The sequence below is a fragment of the Petromyzon marinus genome, chromosome 11, assembly GCF_048934315.1.
Source record: "Petromyzon marinus isolate PM22_M1 ecotype Great Lakes invasive population chromosome 11, UKy_Petmar_22M1.pri1.0, whole genome shotgun sequence".
Taxonomy (NCBI): Eukaryota; Metazoa; Chordata; class Hyperoartia; order Petromyzontiformes; family Petromyzontidae; genus Petromyzon; species Petromyzon marinus.
In genome coordinates this window covers 9459936-9473682 of record NC_133677.1, presented here as the reverse complement: position 1 = coordinate 9473682, position 13747 = coordinate 9459936, and the positions used below count along the sequence as shown (strand labels likewise).

Below are 13747 nucleotides of genomic sequence, written 5' to 3'. Positions count from 1 at the left end.
GCCCATGAACGCATGAGCCCGGCTGCTCAGATAATTTTTCTCCGTGTACTTCTACTCTGTAGCTATTTTTCGAGTCACTTCCACTCTCATTTCTTATTCCACGTGACCCTCCAACACAGGGGTCGGCAACCTATGGCTCGCGAGCCAGATGTGGCTCTTTTGATGACTGCATCTGGCTCGCAAATGAATCTTAGCTGACATTTCTTAACATAAGTAATGAATTATTCCGCTGACATTGAAGTAAAACATTACAGAAATCACAGTGTTAAAAATAACGTTTAAAATATAAAACATTCTCATGCATTTTAATCCATCCATCCTTTTTCTACCGCTCCTGCTCCAATGCCTCGACAACTTTTGCACTGTACTGATGGCATCCCCATAGTTATTCTAATCGCATCTTCTTTGTATTCTTTCACGTGCTCGAACCACCGCGGTCTCGCCGCCCCTAACCACTCCTGAATAACACATTCCTGCGGAGGGAGCTGGTAGGAACGTTGGGTTGCTCGGTCAATGGCCAGGGTCAACGGCGGCACCACGTGGTGTATTCCGCAAATATGCCCGACTGTGAGGGCGGGCACAAGCCGGCGTGAGTAGGTGAAACGTTGAGGTTTATAAGGGCACCACGGGGTGACCAGCCCCTCCCCACCCAGCCCCATCCCTCCCAGCCCTTCCCCACCCTCCCCTCTCCACCCAGCCCCACCCCTCCCATTTTTGGATGCACGACGCACAGACGGACACAATAATCCCCTGTGGGCTGGTGTAACCAGGAGGTTCCTACCAGTGTTACTAGCCCCTCCAGACTGCCCTGCCTTCTCACCCACCTGGCCTCAAGCTGCCCTTCTAAATCAGGCATAATAACCAAATCAGCAAACAAAAGCTGCCATAACATCACTTTTTTAGCTCCCTCAATACATCCAACACTATTATATGTACATAATATAATTTCACAGTGTATCAGGGATGTGTTGCCAATTTTTGGGAAGAACGAAAATCAGGCCTAAATAACAACATTCCAGGTGATCTGAAGCTTTTATCGGATTGATCCAAAAAGATGACATTACAGCAAATTATATCACGTGTATTACCCCACTTATTTTGTTAGTACGAGATGCGTTACGTGTTTATGTAATGTAAAATTAAGCTAAAACCTGAAATGTAAACATCGGAACTTGTGCCTAAAATTCCTAAAATCGGAAATGTTTAATCCAAAACTCGTCCTTATAGTCCATATACTGTACATACAATTTATTATTAATTAACTAATCAAAAGGAACTTGCAAAAATATCACAATACAGAACCCTTTTGAAAAATAAGCTTCATACTCATGAAGGCATTATGTGATAAATGTATTGATATAGTCTATCATGGCTGAAGTCCTTCCCGTACCTTGTTGGTCATGGGCATTATTTGACTGTACTTCACAATGCTGATCAGTGTGGGGTTGGTAAAGGAGACTGCCCAGATGAGGTTCAAACATCACCCACCACCGATACAACTCAATTATAAACTATTTTTTTATTTTACCAGGTAAGGCCCACAGAGATATATAGCTTTTTTTTCAGAAGCTGGCCACAAATGATAGCTCAACTAAGTTAATTACCTTGTGAAAATGTATAGCAGCCAAATACTCTAAACACATTTTGATTCTAAATGTGGAGGGGAAAAACCCGAGGAAAATCCCACGCAACCATGGGGAGAGACATGCAAACTCCAAATATGCAGGCATCAAGGTCGGGATGAAACCCACGACCTCCTGTACACCAGGCGAGGTGGTTAACATCTCATAGCCACCGTGATGTTAACTGTGGCCCAGAATTTAACTTAGGCGAGGTGGTTAATTATACTGTTAACTGTGTACTGCTTCCAACAGTCGCGTCATTATGCATAATATACACCGTGTTATTTATTGTACGTATGCTGTACTGAATTGATAGCATAAGCAGTTTTTTATACGATGTCCGCCTGAATATTATAAATTCATTTTATAGTTTTTATTTCCCAAGTTTCCAAAATGATAACGGAAACATGCCGCAGCAGGAATGCAGAAATTGATAGATTTTTGTATAACCCTGTCAAAAACACACTGCAAGCTCATATCTATATATGGAAAAGGGGAACTTTCTTACAAATGAATGTTTTAGAGCTGGCCTGACTGCAGACAATTGTGCTACAGTTTATAAACGTATGAGTTATAATGGTAAAATAAATTTAAAATGTCCATCTGTGAGGGTCTATAAAGGTTAATCTGTACCTTTTTGATCTCAATAACAATGACGGCTAGCTAATCACTCCAGAATGTGTCGAGTGGGAAAGGCAAAAACTGGGTACAGTATTTCTCAGATGGTGGAAAACAAAGTTCTCCGGAGAACAGTGTTTGTGTAACAACCTTTCTGGTGAAGGAATTTCCAAACTGGAAGTGTACAGGCTAGGTTGTTCAGTTCTGTGAAATGTGTCTTCAAGACAACAGTGCAGTTGAGTGGCGCAAGAAATTTAACCATGAACTACAGTTTAGGCAAAGGGCTGATGAGGAAGTCAAATCAGATGTCGTGAAATGGCTGCAGAGATGTCCACATGAATTCCAATTATCTAATACGTGCATTGTCTTTGTACTGTCGCCTTTTGGCCTTCTCTGGTCTGACACTGGTGGTGAGACTAGGCCATAAAGAAGTCTGTCTCTGGTCTAGGCCAATCAGTTTCAAAGACAATATATTATTAGAGCAAGTTTATTTGCATATTTTGCCATAAGTACGTGTGGTTAATGCAGACTTGATTGCTTGCAAAAAGGAATCTATTTGGTTTTTGAACATCTTAAGACATATATTATATATTCTTGGTTCTTTCGGTAAAGTCACGTAGAAGGGAAACAATAAAATAAAAATATATAAAACATTAAAATTCTCACGACGTTTCGACTGCAACACAAGCAATCATCATCAGGTGGGAAAACCACAGCAAGAAATTTTTGAAAAAAGTGGCGGTTTAAAAAAAAAATCTTGCTGTGGTTTTCACACCTGATGATGATTGCTTGTGTTGCAATCGAAACGTCGTGAGAATTTTAATGTTTTATATATTTTATTTTTATTTTATTGTTTCCCTTCTACGTGGCTTTACCGAAAGAACCAAGAATATGAATCCCTGCAGTCACGAAAACTTTAAATCAAAATCTTAACACCTGTTTTATTGGCAGAAAGGATTAAAAAAAACTTCTTATGTTTTCCTGCTGACATTAAAGGTGTTACAACACTTTCATGGGACAAATGTACCCTGCAGCCTGGTAGTATCGTGGAAAATAGGGTAAGTTTCAGTTTAACACGTAGGCTTTCGCGACCAAATTATTCATGAGGGGTCTGTTTTTGTTAGATCGCGTAAATACAAATGTGTCGTTCAACCCGCCACCACCGGACACAGCCAATTAGTAAGGTTTGTCACGTAAACAAAACATGCCAATTAGTTACTAGTTCAGCACACCGGCACTTTAGGAGAGTAACCCCACAACATTTACAATTCGAGTACGACGTTTCGCCGGTAATATATTTTTTAAACCTCTATTATAGATTGGGTACCTCTCATTAACTTCCCTTTCAAATCTCCCGAGAATTAACAGTTGAGGTGAAATTTGAACAAGCTTCAAGATACAAAAACACACTTGTTTAGTTGAAATATTAAGTGTAAATTAGGACAAATTTAGAAGTCAAGAGGTTCCATTTAAACAATTATATGAAGCGTAATAAAATTACTGGCCAACACACTGTTTGTCAGTTTAACATGTAGGCTTTCGCGACCAATATTATTCATAATAAAGGTTTTTGGGTTAGATCGCGTTTATTTATAAATGTGTCGTAACCCTCCACCACCCGACACGGCCAATCAGCAAAAAAAAAGTGTCACGTTGACAAAAAGACAATTCACTACTTTAGTGTTGTGGAGCCGCCTATTCGAAAATGGAGACGATTAGAAAATTGTGATCTAAAATGCTGACCCAAAATGAGTCAAATTAGCACCATCTAGTGGGGAATCAACGGTAATTGTATCCTTAAAAACTGACCGTAAAACAGTGAAACCTTGACCACTGGCTCATGACCATCAACAAAGATGAGCAGTGACCATCGCATACTCTATCATAGCAACACTCTAACTTCGACTAAATTTACGACTAATACCCCTATTATTATTGCTGCAGTGCAGAATATTCTTATCTATAATTATATTGCTCACGCCAACGCTTCGTTTCCTTTGACCAATTTTAGCATCGTGTTGACTAATAGGTCATCCCAACAACGTGGGTAGGTAGCTTTGTTTGTGTCCAACTTTTCTGATGGGCAGTGCAGTGCGAGGCACCCACGTGTTGGCACCACGACCACACATAGCTTCGTCCTAAACAGTACCTCCGATTAGCACACTTGGCTGGGTACGGTGCGAAATAAAGTCAACGTGTGTGCATTCGACCGCGAAACAAAATACAATTTAAAAAAAATACTGTAGTACAGCAAAGCCATGTTCATAACAGAGCGTGAACTTGCATTTGACAAAACTGTGGAAAAATGTTATTCATCTTAATACAACGCAATGTACCACCCCAATGACAGCAAGTAGCTTAATCTTTGAATTTCATCACAATACAGCAATACAACAATGTATAAGCCAATACTCAAAAGTAATGCAAAATATTTTCAATGAATATTCTCACCATCATCATCATCATCTGTCCCTTTCATGAGCTCGTTAGCGATTATGGGGCTGACAACATGACTACCAGTTGCAATAGTCTCGTTCAGTCACAATTATTTATCTCTTGAAATATTTTATCCGTGCCCCTGGTTTTTCGTCTTCTCTCTTGCTCCTGTTTCTTTTCACTTTTGTGTTGCATCGCAGAGTGCGGGATCCTGCCTGGGTTAATTCTCTTAACGTGACCGAACCATCGCAGTCTTTCACTCCTAACCGTCCTCTTATATCGTCAATAAACATAGTCGTGTCCTAAACACAATAAAATTTAACATCGAATCATATTTCAGAAGCATATTTTTGATATTGAAAGAAACAAGATTGCTTTTTTCCTCCCATACACTTGCACATGTTGGAAATACTGTTCGTAAATAGTATGTATTTAATCGACCCATGTTGTTCCTGTGCTTTTGTAGGAGCTTCATCCAAGTGTCCTCCAAGTGTTCCCAGAAAGATCACGCATGTAAGCAGAGCCAACCCTGTCAGCACATTCTAAATCAAACCAGTAAACCAAGTCGCTCAGTGAGCCTCGTGTTATCTGCGAATTAACTCCATGTAATTTATAAGTGTACACATTGGTATTTTTGTGCACACAAATCAATATGACTTAATTTTTTATAACAAATTTAAGCAATCAAGTTCCCTTTGTCACGTAATAGATATATTGTATACTCCATCTTCTCAATCCCATGAGTGAACCTTTCTGTTAATGCTAATAAAATCCTATACAATCAGTGTGGCTTTTTTGTACTGAATGTAAAATACCACTTTTTTTTCCTTCTACAGGAAGGTGCAAATTCTCAGTAAAACACTTGGTGAGCAACCAAGAATGCCTTGGAACAAGTAAGGAATCAACACACACACACACGGGTAATTTTAATTCAATACTGTTCTTAATGTGCATCCTGATTTAAAGTTCGATTCCCTCAGCATTGCTATCTGCTCTTACAGATTTAGCAGTTCAAAATTGGTGCCAAATCCTCCAGACAAAGATTACACAGCACAGCCTCCAGGTAAGAACCATTACAGTGATTCCAGACATCGTGTGACTTTATATCCCATAGTGAGGGCTGCAAAAGGACTTCATGTGCACAATTCCTGTGCATCCACGTGATTGTAATATTTGACGTTGATAAATTGCTATAGGTCAAAACTTTCCCTCCCACCTGCCCCCTCCCACCACCCCACCACAGACTTTCTGTGCCAGCACAAATCACATTTATTTTTCCAACCTGCCATGAGATTGTTCGCATTTGAATTTCAAGTGCTGTGTAACCTGCGATCCTTTAGGACAGCAATCCATTACGCAGCGTTTTAGTTTTCCGAGTAAACAGTGTGGAAAAAAAATCACACCACAAAAATCGTGATGGGGAACTGCATCATACTACAGACGACCCTTCCACATTGCGGGGGTTAGGGGCGCAGGCCCCCCCCGCGAGTGAAGTGAGCACCTCCAGCCAGGGGGTTCGGGGGTTGGGGGGGGCGCTGTGAGCCTTTGCGCCTGCTGGCTTTCGCGTTCTTTTCGCAAGCTTTAACTTTTTACAAAATTTAACTTACAAAAAATAATTGTGCATATTTATGGTATTAAAAGAGAAAATACATTCATATTATACAGTACTGTACATATATTTTATGCATTTATGAGTCACTAAACCTTTTAGCGTGTCGGTCTGCTGGCCTTCACGTGTCATCTGCGGCTTTCGCAAAAACTCCCAAAAAACTCCCAAAAAATTCCCAATTAATTTCATGTGCCGACTCCACGATATATCGAAACCGCGATGGGTAAAGTCGCCATGCAGAAGGGTCGACTGTACTGTGCTTATAAAACACATGGAGATTTTCAAAATATTTTGTTGTGTAAATATTTCACCTCAAAATCCCCTTGAGATGGAACATTTCAATTGCAGGGGTGTCCACAGTGCCGTCGAGTGACACACTCAAAGCGACGTATATTACACGTATACAACAGTCACCACTGCCACGTAGATGTTTTAGGTGATTCTTTAGGAAGATTAAAAAATAATATGCACCATTTACTGTGTGAACACGGTTTAGTTTTGAGGGGATACACTGTATTTAATAAAGTTATATCAGTTTTGAGAATGTCACATTAAAACGTTGACATTGGTGACAGCAATTATCCGCTCAAAACATTGCACCTCATTTTTAGTCACCAGAAGATTATGAAAATTCGAATATATATAAAGGTTACAACATACACGATCCAATGGACCATTTGTGAAACGTTAATCTCATTAAAAATGTAACAAAAGTAGGATTCATTAGCGTGCATCAAAAATGTCCGTAAATTTAGGTACAAAGGGCCAATTCATTTTGACCGCTTAAATATAAATAGGAGTTCTCGTTATGTTTAACCTTTTTGCCACCACTATTTTGTGCTGATTTGTAAAGGGTGGAGTGGCGTAGTGACCTCCTCAATCAAAAAGGAGCTCTTATAACCGCCCCAATGAATCTTGGTCTCTCCTTCGATAGATATCTGCAGATTTAATTTTCACTGATGCAGACAAAACTGTTCGCATTTCATTAATTAATGTATAGCTCATGACCTTGACGTTCATTATTGTAACATTTACGTTTAATTGGTCTAAACTTGAGCATTGGGATAATAAAATGTCATTGGCGAGTCAAAGCAGCATTGGGACTTGAAAGTAACATGAAGTCAGCAGCAATTTTGCGCGTGACATCTTCATGCAACAAAACGTTCCTCGGAAATTTGTAAAATTTCCGGCAAAATGTACGTAGAGTATTTCGAAAAATGATGAAAAGTTTTTTTTTGTTTTTACATCGACAGCCCAAACAGGAGATGTTTGGTCTGAAAATGAATTTGTAAGTGCTTCTGAATTTAATTCTGCATACACTTTTATGCACACAGTTTGTTAATGATGTCGTAATTTTGTCACGTTGATGTTTGTTAATAACGTCCGTGTTATTTATGAACGTGAATATATGCTAATGAATAAAGACTAAATGATTGTCAATTAATCTACTACAACAATTACATGTGTTTGTTTATCTATCAATAATGTTTACTCTATACATATATACTATATATCGTACCCTATACTGTCAGATGGTTACCTTTGCAGTACGTACTTCAGTTCATGGCTCGCTGACCTGCAAAGCAGCTTTGAGGACTGTATATACTCTAATGTACTCTCGTATATACTAAATTTCTATACTATTGTGATCTCTGCACCATGCACGGCTAAGATATGCAGTATATTACATATGGCTTGCCTATGACATTCGCTCTGAGAATAGTAATTGTCGTTACCACTTGGTGTTTTATGCGTAACTGTTATAGGAAACCAAATTGTATTGTACTAAAACAGATGCGATGCCACCGGGATGTAATGCTTAGCACACTGGACTTGCAATCCAGAGGTCACCGGTTCGATTTGACCTCCCAACGCGGAGAGATTAAAACAATGGGATAGTTTCTTAAATCCCACCACCTGTGTCCACCCAGCAGTATAAATGGGTTCACCACAGTTAGTCCATCGGCAGGTAGAGTGTGGTGTGGGGTGAAGTGTGGGTACACCCACGTCTTCATATACATCTAGCCAAAGTGGAGCTGACACTTGTGCAGGAATTTTTGCCAGCAATTGCAAGGGCTGCACTTTTACCTTTACCTTGCCAAAAGATGGATTGTCTCGGATATTATCACTCAGAGGCTTTGTATAAAACACAATGTATCGTACATATATATAATTCACAAGTGTCCGTCCGTCACACTCTCTATCTCCCAAGCGGTACTTCGGAGGAGAAGATAACCAAAAATATATCCCTTGCCAAGAACATTCCCGCAAAATTGTTAGATTTGTGAATTTCCAACATTTGGAACCCAAATTTCCGACAAAACACCTCTCAACATCCGATCGGCCGACATTTGTAAATGATTGTCAATCGAATGTGCCTATCACTGCATTGCACAACCTGGGCACAATGATTGCTGGCTGGCAGTTATGTTTGCAATTAGGCCAACGAATGCCATTCAGAAACAAATAGCAACTTCTAAATGTAATATGCCGTTGTGAAATGCATTTGGTTGCAATCACGGACGTGTCAAAGGAAGATCAATGGTCATCAAGCAGTATTTACCTCCAATATTGTCTATCCGGAAGTTTTGTAAAAATTACTTTCAAAGCATACACGTATACATGTAGACACTAATAATTAAAATAAATTGCAAGGGGTTCATGCAATGTAAATGGGTAGGTAGTTCTTTTGTAGTTCTTCAGGTTACTAACCATACGAAATCCATATCGCTTGCATTTCCATCTAAGTTATATAATTGCGCGGGCAGTACTGGTATAAAATAATTCTCAATGCTTAGACATCATGACTACAGTATACTCCATCTATGTGCAAACACCCTCGTGACTATACGCGGTATATTTTGACACTTGGGACTGTTTAAACAACAACCGAGAATGTCATGCAGTGCAAGGCGTTAGGATATTATTTTGCCCTTCAGTTATGAAACATGTGCGATATTGAGCCACAGGCAGCATTTTACAGATTGCACATTAAAAAAAACACATTAAAAAATGTGCAAATCCTTACCTCTGCTGTTTGACCTGCGGGCTACCATCTCGTAAATGAAACGTGGTGCTAAGCAGGCCAGGCACTGTGCGTCGTTTTTATGGTGCTCAAATCTCAGAGCAATCATTTATATCCTGCATTGCAGGACACTGAAGATGATGACTATGAAGAACCTGACGCAGACCCAAATATACCTCCGGTGACTACAACCTTTTACTAAATGTTCAAATGTGTACTCGACGCACACACATACACAATAAGAACACACGTATAAGCTCTAACAGAGTGTTGGGGAAAGTGCTGTTAACGAGGAACTACTTGGCCCGAAATCGTGCATGATAGGGTGGTGTGGCTCACACCAAACCATCGTCTTCCTAGTGCTGATGTTTATCCACTGCAACAGGTACTCTATCAAAGCTGAGTTGACCTTCGGGAGGCCCACACACATTTAAATACACTAACAGTTGATAACGTATCTTGCATGGACTGACTTTGGACCGGGATCAGACATCAATTTTCACATATGAGCCATGAACGGGAATTAAACTTAGGTCACTGGTTTCACAGCACAGTATAACCATTGTGCCATACTCTCCACAAAGACACTCACAGACAGGCACTCACATACACAAATACAAAGATCCCCGTATAGCCTAACAGACTGTTGGGGCAAGTGCTTTTAGCAAGTACCTTCGAAGGTAGCTTGGTTTGCAGGAGGTGGGTTCGACCCCGACCCTGACGCCTGTATATTTGGAGTATTGCATGCTCTCCCCGTGGTCACGTGGAATTTTCTGCAGGTCCTCCGCATTTATAAACATGCATATTTGGCTGCAATAAAAAAAAAATCCACATAAGCCACTAAGTTGAGCTATCATTTGTGGCCAGGTCGCTTCTGAAAGACAGCCATATAGCTCAGTGGGCCTTACTTGGTAAAAAAAAATATATTATATTTTTAAGTATTCTTTGGGTCTTTCGGTAAAGTCACGTAGATAAGGTCAAAGAAAATAACAAAAAACTACGACGTTTGGATCGCAATGCAAGTGGTCGTAATCAGGCTGATGATGACCGTTTGCTTAGCGATCGAAACGTCGTAGTTTTTGGTTATTTTTTGTTATTTTCCTTGAACCTCTCTACGTGACTTTACCAAAAGACCCAAAGAATATGAATTCCTGCAGTCACGAAAGCTTTAAGTCAAGATGTATATTTTTAAGCTATGCCATAAGTAATATTGCAGTTCAAAATGCCATCTGACAAAATTAATACAATTTTACGAAAAATTCCATTCCACAGGAACAGCTGACATTTCAAATTCAGGATATTGTTTTGTTTATGAGTTAAAACATAAAACAATATTGTAATGTTAAATAAAGAGGAGCGCGGGTCGCAGTGCTTTTGGAAAGGTGAACTTCGTAATGAAAATTAACATAGCAATGTGCTTACAAAAGAACGTTTTTATTCACCACCTGTTATGATTTGTGGTTCCGAAACGTGATCGTTAACATTAAATACAGAGTAAAAACGAAAAAGTGCACAAAAGAGCAATGGAGAGATCCATGCTTGGAATTTACGAGAGACACGAAGAGGAAGAAATTGGTGAGAGAACGTAGGCATGTAAGTGACATTATACAAACTGTATAAAAAAGTACAGAAAGTGGATTTGGACAGGTCGCACCATGAGGCCGACAGTCAATCATAGCTAAGGGGAGTGGCAACCCAAGAATGGAACACGTCCAAGAAGATGTCTGCTAAGGAGATGGAGCGATGACATCGGGTCGTATGCAGGTGCTAGGTGAATTACAGAGTTAAACCGCAGGATTGTGAGAGATGGCAGATTGAGGATCCTTTCATCCAGTAGTGGATTAATCATGGCTGATGATGGGTAAATAAATATCAGAATCTAATGGCACCATTGTTTTGTAATCACTGTCCTTAAGCAATTCACGGTTCAGCATTTTTCAAGGAGCCATGTTTTGATCGAAAATGACGACGAAACGGATTAACCGTAACAAAGGGAAGCTGCCCAATTTTGTGTTAGCATCACCACTGCCCAGGGGCGTGAATCTCCTGGCGTAGTGCGTGTGTGTGAGCGGTGGTGTAGCGGTTAGCGCGCTGGGTTTGATTCCCGCTCACGGCCAAACGCCAGTGACGATTATTTAAACCGGTCCTGGGCCTTCTCCGAGGTCGACTCCACCTCAAATGAGTACCTGCGTGTGGTGTATAGTAAACGTCGCCACTGAGGAGTGGTGTTGGCCACCCACTCCCTCGCGTGCCACAGCGCCGGTCTTCAAAGGTGCCACTCACTAACAGCACCGTGTCCCCAACAGTCTGCTCAGGCGACACGGGTGTGTCCTTGTCCGGAGCCCTCGCAGCCAAGCAGCGAGGATGACAGCTACGAGGAGCCCGATGTAGAAGGACCCGATTACGATGATCCGTCGAAGCTGGAGGATGACTACGAGCAGACCCCGTGCGAGAAACAGAAGTATCCCCCCATCGTGGCAACATCCATCGGCGGCGGCGGCGACGACGACGATAACAAAGACTACATCGGTAACGGCAACTTCGTGGCACCACGCCATTATTACCAACGCTGAGCTTTCGCTCACAAGATTAACGCAAAGGCGAAAGAGGTTTGCATGCCTCAACCTAGAGCTTTGGACGTCCCGTATAAAATAAAAGCTCGAGAAAGTTTTGATTTTTTTTCTTCTAAAGAGTGGAACATGGTGGTGCTGAATCAGCAACGGGTGTGTGCAGTATCGAAATGAAAAAAGGTTTAAATGTCTCTCTGCTAAAAAAAAATACATCAGGGCTGTGACCGTAAGCCAGTTGTGGAATTTCCACATTGCTGTGGTGAGGGGTTGCTTGTGTTTACATTGACAAACTGTTAGCTCTCTGCAACATGGTACTCATTTTATCGATCATAAATTAATGATGGGGCCGAGTCAATACCAAACCAGGATTTTAACACGCAATCTTCAAAATGTAAGCCAAGCATTGCTACCCAGCTGGATAATGTGTGCAGCATTAGCAGTCTCTGATTTAACCAAAATGAGATATCGCTGAGGCAACACATGCAATTATATACTGTGTAACAAAACAAAGAAATGTTCCTGGATAGTGTTATTTTCTAATTGCTTATACCTCAAAAGTAGATTGCTTTTCTGTCCTGGTCACAAAAGCAAAGTGTGTGTGGAATAATAGCCATTTTTTGTACTTTTGAGGCATAAGCAATGAGAAAATAACGCTTACTACCCAGGAACAAAATTCGTGTTACATAGTGAATTATTAGAGGAGAGACCTACTACTGTATTAAAAAGTTGAATCACAGTATTTCGTAACAAAGAAAACAACTATAGATGTGGAAAGCTTTTTTGAATAATGCACTCCGAAATAATACTGTAAAGCAATTTAATGGAATGTATCTGTCCACAAATTAGTCACATAATCTTGATTTTATTCATAAGAATTTGGATGTTTTTACAGTTCCGTTTTTTGAGTGTTCTGCACCTGGAATGAAACTATTACATGTGTAGTATCAGTGAGATGGAGGCAAGATTTGTAGGAGGCACCTTCTTTATTAAACAACTTCCACCGTCTCGTCCTCACACTCTTCACAGTTTCTTAGCCGAGCCTGTACACAACACTAACCGTCAAATACTGACGGCGCCGACTGAGATGTCCAACAACTATCTAGCAGCGCAATATCTTAGTGAAGACGTCAGCGACCACGGCGACGAGACGACAGCAACGACGAGAAGAGTCCACTCCCAGAACCGGCAGCCTCGAGCTCCCACTCTCGGCTCCTTTTATGCTCCCAGCGTGGCCCTGGCTCCGCCCTGACCGCGCCTCCCTTCTCGAACCCGCTAGCAGGTTCCAGGGGCCTCCAGATGGGGTCCTCCATGACCCTTGCCCTAGTTCCTCCGCCCTGCCAACACACACCGTGCTCACGCTCACCGGCGTGTGCACTGTCTGTCCACCATAGTTGCCGCCGTTGTCCACCAGCCGGCACTATTACACTACACATGCATAAAACCTACGCACAGATGGGTTCACACTCACTTGCAGTGCTGCTATCTCATGGCCACGTTGCAGCCCAATGGTTTAGAGAAAGATATATGAGGAACTTACATCCCATGCTCATGTGAGGACATCCACATATAAATGGCCTGCAAACGTTATTTAGACCATTTGACTGCTTTAAATTTCCACATGATAAGCCACTTCGTTGAGCTATCATTTTTTGGCCAAGTCGTTTCTGAAAAAGAGTTATATAGCTCAGTGGGCTTTACCTGGTAAAATTTAATAACATCTTCAGTTTACTTATAGATGTTGAACATAACTGAAAGTATATGAGCTACACTCCATGGGTACAAAAGGGCCAATATTTTTGACATGGCAACAAATCTTTGTTATTACTGTGATCATAGCATAACCGGTCACCTGTTGTTTTTCAAGCAG

The 13747-nt window shown here is 40.9% G+C and overlaps 1 protein-coding gene across 3 annotated transcripts in view; it reads left to right on the top strand.

Annotated features, from left to right (window-relative positions):
* The window catches only part of LOC116941236 (uncharacterized), a 54054-nt gene that overhangs the window by 18830 nt on the left and 21477 nt on the right, over window positions 1-13747 (top strand). For all 3 annotated transcript variants that reach the window (XM_032952067.2, XM_032952066.2, XM_032952065.2), the window contains exons 5-10: window positions 5143-5189; window positions 5513-5569; window positions 5678-5739; window positions 7539-7573; window positions 9438-9491; window positions 11617-11839. In XM_032952067.2, the coding sequence (XP_032807958.2) occupies window positions 5143-5189; window positions 5513-5569; window positions 5678-5739; window positions 7539-7573; window positions 9438-9491; window positions 11617-11839 (478 nt within the window). The remainder of the gene's footprint in view (window positions 1-5142; window positions 5190-5512; window positions 5570-5677; window positions 5740-7538; window positions 7574-9437; window positions 9492-11616; window positions 11840-13747) is intronic.